Source organism: Rattus rattus, chromosome 9 (genome assembly GCF_011064425.1).
Source record: "Rattus rattus isolate New Zealand chromosome 9, Rrattus_CSIRO_v1, whole genome shotgun sequence".
Taxonomy (NCBI): domain Eukaryota; kingdom Metazoa; phylum Chordata; class Mammalia; order Rodentia; family Muridae; genus Rattus; species Rattus rattus.
In genome coordinates, this window is record NC_046162.1 from 56,669,148 (window position 1) to 56,681,472 (window position 12,325).

Sequence of the window (12,325 nt, forward strand, 5' to 3'; positions counted from 1 at the left end):
CTTCAGGATTCTGGCCCAGGGCCTCAGAAGGGAGCTACACAAGTCATTCTGATGCCACCAGAGCAAGTGGTCGCTGGGAAGAAAAATGGCCTCGTCGGCCTGCTCTTGGGAGAGGTGCATTCCCTACCTCTTCCCAGCCCCCTCAGAAGGAATCAGGAATTTAGGACGAGATGGAAATTTTGTAGATAACCCCAAAGATGTGAAGCTGGTTTGTGGAACCGTCTTGGGTGATTAGATGATTTCCAACGCCTGCCCTCCCAAACTGGCCAAGCTCTGCTTGGGGAGCTGGAGTCGCCGCTGTGCTGTGTCCTCCCTACCCAACACTGAAAGGAAGCAAGATGTCAGCCGTGGGCTTCTCTGAGGCTGCCAATTGGGTGAGGCAGGTGGGGGCCCACTCCTTCCCAAGAAGAAGGTTCTGGGGAGCAGAGCCACAGGGGTCTTGGGGAAGGTCTCAGAACCACATGGTTCATGGAGAAATGATTTTAATGTAGGAGAGGGGTTACGTAGGAATAATGTCAGGACTTGATTTCCCACCTAACAATCAAGAGTGAAAAAAATCTGGATCTGCCCCAGGCTTGGGAGCTGACGCTCCTGGCTAAACCTGTTGTGTGTTTGCAGAACCTAGCAGTCCTACCAGCCGTCTAACCGGGTTAATGGTGGGGTTTGTCGGGGTTTCCTTTTGTTGTATATTGTTTACAATTTTGAGAGGTAGCTTTCTGTTTCAAGCGCTTTGTTTTCCTGACAGTATTGTTGAGTGGGTCAAAATATTTGAGCTGTGGTTTGGTGGATTTTAGGTTTTTTGGGTTTTTTGGTTTTTTGTTTTTTTTTTTTAAAGGTCATTCTCTGCGCTGTCTTCAAAAACCTGGGGTTTGACTCTCTGATTCCTTTGGCATTCATATATTTAAAAGCTATTTATCCTTGTTTTATACAAGTTTTCTTTCTCTTTGTGACAAAGATGTGCTGTTTGGCTTCAATCTCCACGTGATTACACCCTCCCCCCATTCATCTGTCGCCTCCTTCCTGAGTCCCACCGCTCACTCTGGGCAGCAGGTGTCAAGGGGAAGACAAGACCATTCACTTGACTCCTCAGGGCCGTGAAGAACAGCCAGACTGTCTTACGGCCGCAGAGTCATGTTGGGTCTTCCAGAAATAGACATTTAAGAATAGAGTCCCAGACAACTGGGTGAGGTCTGGATGCAGGAAAGGGGGGGATTCCGTTACCGGCCCTTCACCCCGCCTCTTACTTACTGTGTTGTATCCCTCCTGTGGGGATTGTGGGACTGAGAAAGTATGTCTCACATCCAGCTGATGCAAAGGGTACTACTATGAGAACTCTGACACCAAGCGATGGCCTCAGGCCGTGTTCCTAGTCTAAGGTTATCCCTGTTGGGGGAGGGGGCGTGCAGGGCAGCACGAGGAGTACAGTTCAGTTCCGCTGCAGTGCTAAATCTCTCCTTAACTAGCTCAGGGGTTACTGGTCTGTGGCTTGCACCATGAGTGGCCCCCAGGCTGTTCTCAGTGGCACTATATTCCCCACCACAGGCAGCTCTTCCTTCCCCTTTCCCCCATCCTGAATCACTTTTCTCAGTCCTGGGCTTTAGGCCTAAACAGGTTCCCTGCAGTGCTCAAGGGAGGAGAGACTGGACTCCTGTCAGAGACTTCCCCTTTTCACAATGTGCCAGGCCTCCCTGGGGAGGTGGACCAAAGACCCAGGACTTTCTCAGTAGTCAGTCCCCCCAGCCCCCCTCTTCCCACTCCCAATTGTCTTTTTAACAATTCAGGTTGAGAGAGAAAAACCATTAGCTGTCTCTAGTGCTTGACCCACTCAAGTATTTTGGGCAGAAAGGACAGTGTACTGAGATAGCCCTCAGAGCTCTAGCCTTGTGGTTTCCCAAGTTTAGAGACCTCACCAGCAGTAATGGGGGTGGGGGTAGGGGGTTTCAAAGGGAAACACAATTAGACAGCTACCAAATCTGCCAGCTGTGGTCCCCATCCTCTGAAATGTGCCACTAGGAAGAGTGTTGCCAAGGGGGAACGAGACTCAGTTGTCCTTCAGGCTGAGTCACCAGGAAGGAGGCTGAGGAGACACCAGAAGAGCCCATCCCTTGCCCACAGCCAGTTTGCGAGGTGGGAGCCCATACATTTAGGGGGAACCCTCTGCTTAGCACATCTCAGCAGCAGGTCAGAACATCACACACACCAAATGTGAATGAAATCTAGAGTCATCTTTGGGACCGCAGGATTAAAGTACTACCCACCACATGTGACTTGTCCATTTCCGGCTGCAAGTTCCATTTTTTAAAATAGGAATTTTCACCCCTGTGCTTGTCTAATGTCTGCTCTGAACAGTTTGAGCCTCTGTTACTGTTTTAAAAATGCATGCGTGTTAAAAAAGAATCTCCAAATGGGAGGACAAAATAAAACTCAGAAAGCTTTGCGTACATCTGCTATGTGAGTCCTTTGAGAGGCAGCCCACCCTCCTTCAGAATTAGAATGTTTTGTCCCAGTTTTGCGGGCGGTTCAGGCGAAATCAGTGTATGGTTTGGAGAAGCAGTGTAGCAACGGCCCTTCCCGAGACGCAGTTGATGAGCGATACTAAGCTCACGGCACTGGGCAGACTGCCCACCAGATAATATTACCATGTTGCCCCTCCCCCCTTCAGCTGTGGACAGTGGCCAGGAGCCATGTATCCCAACTGTCTGTGTGGCTTCAGCCACCCACCTCTATCCCTTAAAGTCTAGTACTTGGGCTGAAGGTGTCCTGGGTTCCATTTCCAGGATGCACACGCACTTGTGCACATGCTCACATGCATGCACACACGCATGCAAACCAAAAAGGCGAGGGGGGGTGGGCGGGGGGATGTTTCTAGCAACCACAAGGTGGCTCACAACCATCTATAATAGACTCTGATGCCCTCTTCTGGCACGCATGTGTACATGCAGGTAAGAGTACATATATAATAAATAAATCTTTAAAAAAAAAAAAGTTCCGGGGCTGGGGATTTAGCTCAGTGGTAGAGCGCTTGCCTAGCAAGCACAAGGCCCTGTCCGGTCCCCAGCTCCGAAAAAAAAAAAAAAAAAAAAAAAGTTCCGTAGGTCTCACTGTGGACCTGGACCAGCCATGTCAGTGGCAGCTGAGATTCAGGGACAAAACTTAGCTCATCGCAGGCCCTCCGATTCAGAAAGTTAAAAAAGAGAAAAGAAAAAGACAAGGCCCACCAGGGTTGTGTGGCCCTGTAATCCCAGCCTGTGGAGAATAGGTAGAAAGGTCCCTGGAGCCCGGAAGGCCTGGGCTATGGTGAGCGGTAGAATAAATACTGCCTAACACTGAAAGCCTTGGGTTTGATTCCCCCAGCACAACAAAAGAATTATTTTAAATAGGAATGAGTTTGAATGGGCAGTCAGATCACTCAGAGGCTACCTGGGAACCAAGCAAACATCTGTGTATTGGAGCACTGAATGTACTACTGCAGGTTACAAGTGTGCCAGACGGTGCACAGTGGTCAGTGACATCATCTTGGAGGAGACCACGCCCACCCCTCCCTGCCAGTGTGGTGAAGACAAAGATAAACAACACTGACCTAGATCATTCACGGGTCCTTGGCCAAACCCCACTTTAGCACTGGGAGTGTGGAGGAAGACTGCCAACTGAGTGAATGAGAGGGATCCAGGTTTGGGAACAAATGGGACTTAGGCTGATGTCAACTGCCTTGGCTCATAGTGCCTGAGTTCCACATTATGTAAGGCACGCTCTGCAAAGCCCAGCACCACGCAGGCATCCACTGGTGACTGGTAGGGAGCCCTAGGTGTGCCAATGAAGCAAGCCCAGAAGGAAGCACAGGATAGGGGTGCAGCTCAGTAGCAGAATGTGTGCTTAGTATGTCCGAGGGCCCGGGTTCAATTCCCTGCACCAAAAAAGTGAAACCAAAGACGACTGAGATAAAGTCGCTCTGTATTGGGCTCTCCCTGATGGGGACAAAGTCACAGAAACGCGGGCAGGCAGGCATGAAAGAAAGGAGATTTTATTAAAAAGAAAAACAACAAAAGGGAGACGGGGCCAGAGCACAGGTTAGTCCATCTAGAGCACAGGTTAGTCCATCCGGGCCTTCAGTGTCCTGGTGGTGATCTTGTCTTTTTCACTGTTGGGAGAGAAAAGTCACACACAATCCTGTCTCCTGTCTCTCCTGCCTGCCTCTCCTCCGGCCCTCAGCTATAAGAAAGGGAAAGGCTGCCCGGCGACCTAATAGTCTGCTGTCCTCTAGACTGCTATGAGGGCAGGACAGGCAAGGACGGGGCTTTGCCCCAGACACAGTTGGGGCTAGACTGAGACACCCTCCAAGGAGGGGAGGTCCCAGGCCTACAGAGCAAGTGTTTTCACAAGCACCTGCTCTCACTCCAAGGACACGACAACCTTGGATTGCTCAATTCTGCTTTCCAGGGCCCATGAAGAAAGCAGACACTGCTCCGTTCTATGACGCTCCTGGCGATCGCCTCAGACAGGGAGAGTGCAGTGTGCACCTCAGGTCTGGCTGCAGACTGGGATGAGTTCTGGGCTGCAGACTAGAGGGCGTGGGGAGGATGGGGAGCCATGAGCCACTCAGTCTGAAGCAGTAGCTGCCCGTGATCATCCCTGAAACTTTGGGGACACTGTTAGGGAAGGAAAAACATGTCCACCGTGAGGAGACTCAGTCCTAGAGTGTCCCCTGAGGCCTGGAGAGTCTGGGCAGCACCTAGCTGCCTACCTCAGTAAAATTAACTCTACTGTTCTAGGCCATTGTCTGCTTACTTCTTCCTTCTGTCCCTCTCTTCCTCAAACTAATCTTGAGTTCAAAATCCTCTTGCCTCAGCCTCCCCAGTGCTGAGAATACAAATGTCCCGCCACCTGGGTGCAGTGACCAGGCTCTGCTTCCTGTGGTGCCTCTCTATCTTACACCTGAGGAGGGTAGGTATGCTGCAGGGAAGGAGAAGACACTCCCAGACTATACTCACATGATGTGGACAATGACGCCCATGCCCGACACGGCATCCCGGTCCACAGCATTCAGCATGGCCTGAGAAATGGTCTCAAACAGGTGCTCTGGATCCTGCCAACAGAGCAAAGCGCTCAGACCTGGGCCACGTCCTGGCTCCTCAGCCCTCTTCTTTTCTGAACTCTTAGCTGCCCTGCTCTAGGCCCTGCCATGCCTGGAGTGAGAGACGGTTCCTCTCAGCTCCTTCCTTGGGAGGAAACAGGACAAAGAAAACACTTCAAACCCGAGAGTGTGATATTGGGTAAGTGTCATAATTATACCCCGTTACAGAGCCTCCATTCCCCCTCTGAAACGGAAGAGAATCTCCACCTGGTTCTGGCCTACTTCTCTGCAGCCCGAGACCATCCCACAGGTCTCACAGGTCCCTCAAAACCCAGCCCACCCAAACTTACAAGCCCACACCTCAAACCTGCTCCTTCTCTTGGATTCTCCACCTTGACTCTGGCTGCCCCTCCATCCCCAGTCAGGACCAGCTAGACACCCCAGCTGTAGTCAGGGTCCCTCAGGCTCCTTCCACCAAAGGAAAGCATTTAAACAGGGCATGGTTTTCAGGGTCCCCCTCCCCTTCTCCAGCCCCATTTCACACATGTATTCTCCTACTGCAGACACTCTCAACAGACTGGGCATTTGTAGCCCTACTGTACCCTAGTACAGGCTGTTTTGCCTGCCCCGGGGGCCAGCTTTTTCCTCTTTCTCCTCTAAGCAGGCATCTGAAGGTCTGCCTTGTTAATGGCAGTAAACTTTGTACCTGGCTTCCCCTAAGCCTGAAGAGTGCAACCTCCCTGTGAAGTGTAGCTCTAATGTTCTCACTGGGCACACTTCTCAGTGCCCTGTCTGCAGAATGCTCCCGTTCACAGCTGCGGTGAATGGAGGTACAGCAAGGTTGACTCACTTAGCACTCAGGAGGTAGAGGCAGGCAGACCAGAGTTCGAGGCTCAGCTCAGTCTACAAAGAGAGTTCTAGGGAAGTACGGAGAAACCCTGTCTTGAAAAACACAACATCGATAAAAATGCCAGGCAGTGGTGGTGCACGCCTTTGATCCCAGCACTCGGGAGGCAGAGGCAGGAGGATCTCTAAGTACAAGGCCAGCCTGGACTACAGAGTGAGTTCTAGGACAGCCTGGGCTACTATAAAATAATAGTTTCTAATTCAGACCACCAACCTTCGGGCTCACTCTGCTGCTGCCTGTCCCGGGGAAGGAACCCGGAAAACCAGTATGATGCCGCTTTAGTAAACAGTAGGTAAACAGGCTGTTCTCACTGCCGGCCCAGATGGAGCCCTCCAGTGGAGCAGCAGCTGCACCTTCCCCACTGCTCGCTGCTGCACAAACTCACCCCTCTCTGGTGGCCTGGGTACAGAGGCCAGCCTTGCTGTTGATAGCTTACCATGTTGGGCTCCCAGAGAGACTCACACATCCCATACATTTGTTCAGAGCAGGTGCCACTGACTACGAAGTCATCGGTCACCATGGGACAGCCAATGAGGTCCAGAGAGCAAATGAAGGGCTTAAAGGTCTTCGGGTCCAAGCCAGCAATGACAGGTTCTGTGTAGTAGGGACCAAACCTATGGTCGGGGTGAGAGAGAGTCCAGAGTTTGAGAGCACTGGCGCTCACACACACATGCCGGTTCAGACAGGGTGGGGTAGTGAGGGACGGGCCTCCTTTCCTTGTGGCCAGCTTTGTGCAGCCCCTCCCCCTCTCCTGGCACCTGGCAATGTTAAGTGTGTTCATCTTCCTCTCTGACCTCTCCTCCTGGTCCTCCCTCCCTCCCTAATTTCTTGGAGAACTCTGCCTTCTCAACCTCTTTACTGATCCAAATCCCACCAGGACTACACCCAATTTGTACATCTACACGTCTACTTCTTGTATGAGACTCACCGTTTCTCATACAAGAGGTTGGCCACCATGCTCATGAGGGTGTAAGGCTTGATCTGCCGTCCTTCCTTCAGCTCGTACAGGTTCAGTCGGAACTTGAGACGCTGGGCACTGGGGTAGGAGAAGCAGGGAGTTAGTCACTGCTAAAAGTCCTCTGGTCTTCAACCTGTGGCGGTCAGAACAACAGACGGGGACATACGATTTCTGTCCCTACCAGAACACTTGAGCAGGTGCTCGCTGATGAGAAGGTGCCTAGGAAGGACGACCTTATGTCCCCTAGGCCACCCCAGGAGTTCTGTGATAGACCCTGCATAGAACCAACCAATGCCACAGGTACTGAGGGAAAAGAAGGAACCTCGAGGCGCGGGAACCAAGAGTCTTGGGGGTAAGTTCCATGTCATCTCTTACAGGCAAGGAACCTGAGGCTACTGAATCAGGAGATGCTGTGCTCAGCAAACCTAGTGAGAAGATTCTACAGAAGGCCACAGTGAGGGAGGGCAGCCTGAGTCTTGAGTGAGCCTGGGCCGCTCTGGGTTCTGGAGACTCCACGATGCCTGACAAGCTTCCCTTCCAGCTCTCCTGATGCTACCAACTGCGGCTTCCGAGGCTTCATGGTCCGTCCTGGAAATCCTGACCCAACCTCTCCTCCCTCTGCTCTTCCCCTTTTGGTTGTTGCTATTTTATTTAGAGTGTGCACCCACACGCTTGCAACGCATCGTACATGTGTAGGTCAGAGGGAAACTTATAGGGAGTCAGCACTCTCCTTTCACCATCTGGATTGTAGGGACCGAACTCAGGTCACTTGACTTGGCCACAAGCACTTTTACCCATTAAGCCATATTGCCTTCCCTTTCCTCTTCTTTCCTGACTTTTCCCCAACCCCCTACTAAAAATAAGGTTCAGTTTTCTAGGTACAGCTCAAAAGCCTCCCGCACCCTATACTCTCCCTCTAGACTTTGATCTCCTAGATTCAACACACCACCAAGGTCTCTCCAAACCTAAGGTATAACTTCAAACCCTACCCCTTTGAGGGGGTTTGTCTTAGCTCCTCAAAACTGGCATCGAAAAAATCACTATCTTTTCCTGTCACAGTCCTAACCGCTGGACTCCAGTCACAACACAGTAAGAACTATCTTGGAAACGTCACAGCCAAGCACTAGACTGGATGTTAGCGTAGTTTCCTCAATAACCAGAAAGTCTGGTTCCAGGATCCCCACAGATCTGAAGCCCAGCAGGGACATTTCTTATATGAAATGCCATTATGGGTTGGGGATTCAGCTCAGTGGTAGAGCGCTTGCCTAGCAAGCGAAAGGCCCTGGGTTCAGTCCTCAGCTCCGGGAAAAAAAAAAAAAAAATGAAATGCCATTATTTCTAAATCACTCTTTTAAAAAAAGATTTTATATGTAAAAGTGCGTTAACTGCATGTACACCTCACACCAGAAGAGGGCATCGGATCCCATTACAGATGGTTGGGAGCCACCATGTGGTTGCTGGGAATTGAACTCAGGAAGAGCAGCAGTCAGTGCTCTTAACCACTGAGCCATCTCTCCTGCCCTCTAAGTCACTTTTTTTTTTTTTTTTTTTTTTTTTTTTTTTTTTTTTTGTTCTTTTTTCCGGGCGGGGGCCCGAACCCAGGGCCTTGCGCTTCCTAGGCAAGCGCCTACCACTGAGCTAAATCCCCCAACCCCTTCTAAGTCACTTTTTAATGTGTAACCATGACCTGGGTATTCACACACCCCTCAGTGACTGTGTACTAAAACCAATGTAAACACCATGTGAAGGGCTCTTCTACCCCAGTGTAGGGAATACTGACAGGAAAATTCTGAGCATGTTTAGTGTACATGAATCTTTTCCTCCAAATTCAGTCTACCCCCTCAGCCTAGGCTAACCTAGGCTAGGTAACCCAGTGGACCTTAAAGTCAGGTATCAGTCTCCAGCTTCAAGCTCCCTTATAATCCCAGCATTACAGGCACGGGCCATCATGACTAATCTATCTTTCTTTCCCCAATGCTAGCAACTGAACCCAGGGCCTTGTATATGCTAAACATACATTACCACTGAACCACAGTCCCATTCTGGCCGAGTAGTTCTCATTTAAGCTACTTCAATCTGACACGGAACCTTCAGGGTGGACTGTATTATGCTTCAAACATAAAAAGGCACTGGGGAGATGGCTCAGTGGGTAAGAAAGAACACAGAACCCAAGTTCAACTCCCAGCTCCCTTCCCCCAAAAGCAGCTCGCAACTACAGTTCTGGGCAATCCACTGCCCCCTTCTGGCCTCCTGGGGCACAGCATGCAGCTGGTGCACAGACAGGTGGGCAAACATCCACACATAAAATAAACCTTTTAATAATAATGATGGGGCTGGAGAGATGGCTCGGTGATTAAGAGCACTGACTGTTCTTCCGGAGATCCTGAGTTCAATTCCCAGCAACCGCATGGTGGCTCCCAACCATTTCTAAAGGGATCTGATGCCCTCTTCTGGTGTGTTTGAAGATAGCTACAGTATACTTATATAAAATAAATAAATCTTAAAAAAAAAAATGATGGGGGTTGGGGATTTAGCTCAGTGGTAGAGCGCTTGCCTAGGAAGCGCAAGGCCCTGGGTTCGGTCCCCAGCTCCGAAAAAAAGAACCAAAAAAAAAAAATGATGACGACGACCAGGGGGTTGGGTTCAACAATGTGTCATGTGCTTAAGCATTCAAAATTCTGGTTTCACTTTCTAGTACCAGGGTTGGGGGTCAGGGGAAGACTTGACTCTTGACTTCAATGGTCAATGAATCGATGAATGAATCTTTCTTCGGCAATGACTCACCACAGCCCATCCTTGAGACAGTGAGATGGGCCAGCGGGTAATAGCACCTACACCAAGCCTGACCAGTTCAAGGCCCGGGACCCACATGATGGAAAGGCAGAACCAACTCCTTTGACCTCCACACACAGGCTGTGGAACCTGGGCATACAAACACAATAAAATAATAGGAGAGACGGCTCAGTGGTTAAGAGCACTGACTGCTCTTCCACAGGTCCCGAGTTCAAGTCCCAGCACCCACATAATGGCTCACAACTGCCTGCATGCTCGGGGCATGAGGGCTGGGGGAGGGGAGAGGTTGTCCAAACATCTCATCTAACCTCTGCAGCCACTGCACATACGTGGTGCACAGACCCACAGACGCACAAAATAAAAATAAGTAAAATTACAATCAATGAAGCTTGTGTTTAAAAAGTCCCACACTTACTTTCCCACCACCAATCATAGCAACCAGAACCGACACACCAGGGCCATCACAACAACCCGTTTCTCCTCTCAGACTCTGCCATCACTCAAATCACTTAACCACTGTCAACTAGGTAAGTTAAGTGGGCAGTTAAAACCCACTAGCTCTTCATGGTTGGTTATCATTCTGTATGTCTGCTTTGCCAACTACCAACTGCTTTAGGGAATGCCCACGGTCTTTCGCTTTAGAAAGACCTACACTGGGATTGGTTATTTTGAACAAAAAAGACTCTCAATGAATCGCAGAATGAGACAGCTAGGCAGTAACATCAAGTGCCTCCCTAACAAAGATGCTTCTTCCCATAGAACCTAGTTAATGCCAGAAAACGTAGGTTAAGACCCATCTCTGTTCAGCTGAGTCTCACACTCATTCGTGGCTTTTGGCAGATGGTTGATGCCAGGCTACTCAAGACAGGCTGCTCAGCGAAGAAACCTGGGTGAAGGTGGGGTTGGTTAAGTGCAGGACACTTACACTGTCTGGACGTCAGTGGCCAGGCCGGCCAGGCCTATGTAGAGCCTGTCACCCATGGGAAAGATCTTCTGGAAGTCCGTGGTCACCATTTGGGCCTGGATTCCGAAACGCCTGTCTGCAGCGATGGCCACACAGTTCTTTCCCTTCATGGCCATGACGGCCCCTCCATTATAGGACATAACAGACTGGGGGCAAACAAATCAAGCGGCTCAGTCCGTGGAGCTAAGTGCGACCAAAACCTTCAGCTCAGTCCTAGACCCCAAAGCTCATATACCGGTGCCCTGTACTCTGGAGGCGCCAGGACGCCAGGAGCTCCGGCCTGAGATGGACTCAGTGGAGCAGCCAGGAACCGCATTCATCCGCATAGTCCTCCCACGTGCATTCTATTGACCACCAGGCCCTCTCGGTCCCGAACCCAATTCTTACCCGTCCATGTTTTCAGTTCCCACCCCAGACTCTTTTCCTTAGTCCCCAATCTCACCATGATTGCGCTGTAGTAGGAACCCGATCTCCACTGCGTTGCCTACAAACCGGTTCTGGCTTTCTCAGCGCCAACGTTCTTGCCGAGTCCTCCCCATTGGCTGGCGGACCACTTGGCTTGACTGATACAGCCTTCTATTGGATACCCAGCCCGTCAGTCACAAGTATGCATAGTTTGGTTGAGACAGCAAAACGGAGGTATGGAAAGCGGAAAGTGAAAAGTCACTGTGAGTGCGGAAGAGCCTGCAGTTCGGGGCATGTTGGGATCTTGGCGGATCTGGACTCCGGGCCATCCCACCTTGGGGCGGAGTTTGCAACACGTGGGCTTGGAACTGGGCCTTGTAGGGCTGGTGCTGTAGCCGAGTAGGTAACCTGGGGTTTACTGTGGTGCTGTAGGAGTTAGGCATTTTACTCAAGCTAGCTGACTTCATGTATTCATTCACAAATCCCTACTGTTTACCGGGATTTTTTGCGGGTCTGTGAATACCCATTGACACCGAGTATACCGAAGGCGCCCATTCTTTGCGGAATGGGAAGACTGCGCCGAGGGTTCGTGCTGAGAGGGTTCAATTCTAGAGTGGAGTTTTGTTTTGTTTTGCGGGAGTGGGCTACAGGTTGTTCCGCGTTTGGAGTTCCTCACCCCCAATCCCTGCTGGCGGACAGTCGTAGCCCTTAGTCTCTGTTCACTCTATAAAGAAACGTTCTATGCCACATCCAAGACACTGACCGAGGATAGCCTGGGCCAACGGCTCCAAGGCAACCCAAGTGGGACGTGTGCGTCCCTCGTCGTCCCCTCCTGAGCACAATCCCCGTTCCCTCTGCCACAGCCAGGATTCGCTGTTCTTCCAGATCGGATTTGTTTCGCTGCATTTCTAAGCTACTGTAACTGCTTGCGTTGTGTTTGGTCTTGCGCCATATCGGACTCACTCCTATTGACTCAGCTCTCTGCCTAGGAAACAACCATCGCCGTCTCTGTGGCGCAATCGGTTAGCGCGTTCGGCTGTTAACCGAAAGGTTGGTGGTTCGAGCCCACCCAGGGACGGTTTGTGTATTTTTGAGCGTGTCCTTTTAAGTCGCTAATGTTCAAAAGCATTCGGTACCGATGTGCCAGAAGCAATAATCGTGATAAACCAACCCAGAGGGTCATTGTATTTAGAAGTCCGTTTGTAGTCAATGACCGGATGTCTCCCC

At 50.7% G+C, this 12,325-nt stretch overlaps 2 protein-coding genes and 1 non-coding gene across 3 annotated transcripts in view; 2 read left to right on the forward strand and 1 right to left on the reverse strand.

Annotated features, from left to right (window-relative positions):
- Positions 1-2,443, forward strand: part of Pip4k2b (phosphatidylinositol-5-phosphate 4-kinase type 2 beta) — a 30,483-nt gene extending 28,040 nt beyond the window's left edge. Inside the window, exon 10 of the mRNA XM_032912202.1 lies at positions 1-2,443. This exon is cut by the window's left edge and continues 1,351 nt beyond it. The gene's annotated coding sequence lies outside the window, so the exon portion shown is untranslated.
- Positions 2,444-3,997: 1,554 nt separating this feature from the next.
- Positions 3,998-11,255, reverse strand: Psmb3 (proteasome 20S subunit beta 3). The gene is made up of 6 exons (XM_032912212.1): positions 11,136-11,255; positions 10,655-10,839; positions 6,907-7,014; positions 6,415-6,592; positions 4,989-5,083; positions 3,998-4,138 (listed from the first exon to the last, which is right to left on the reverse strand). The coding sequence occupies exons 1-6, from the start codon at positions 11,136-11,138 to the stop codon at positions 4,090-4,092; spliced, it is 618 nt and encodes a 205-aa protein (XP_032768103.1). The 5' UTR covers positions 11,139-11,255; the 3' UTR covers positions 3,998-4,089.
- An 847-nt stretch (positions 11,256-12,102) lies between these two features.
- On the forward strand, positions 12,103-12,176 carry Trnan-guu. Its single transcript has one exon. It is a non-coding gene; the product is annotated as a tRNA-Asn (tRNA).
- The last annotated feature ends 149 nt before the right edge of the window (positions 12,177-12,325 follow it).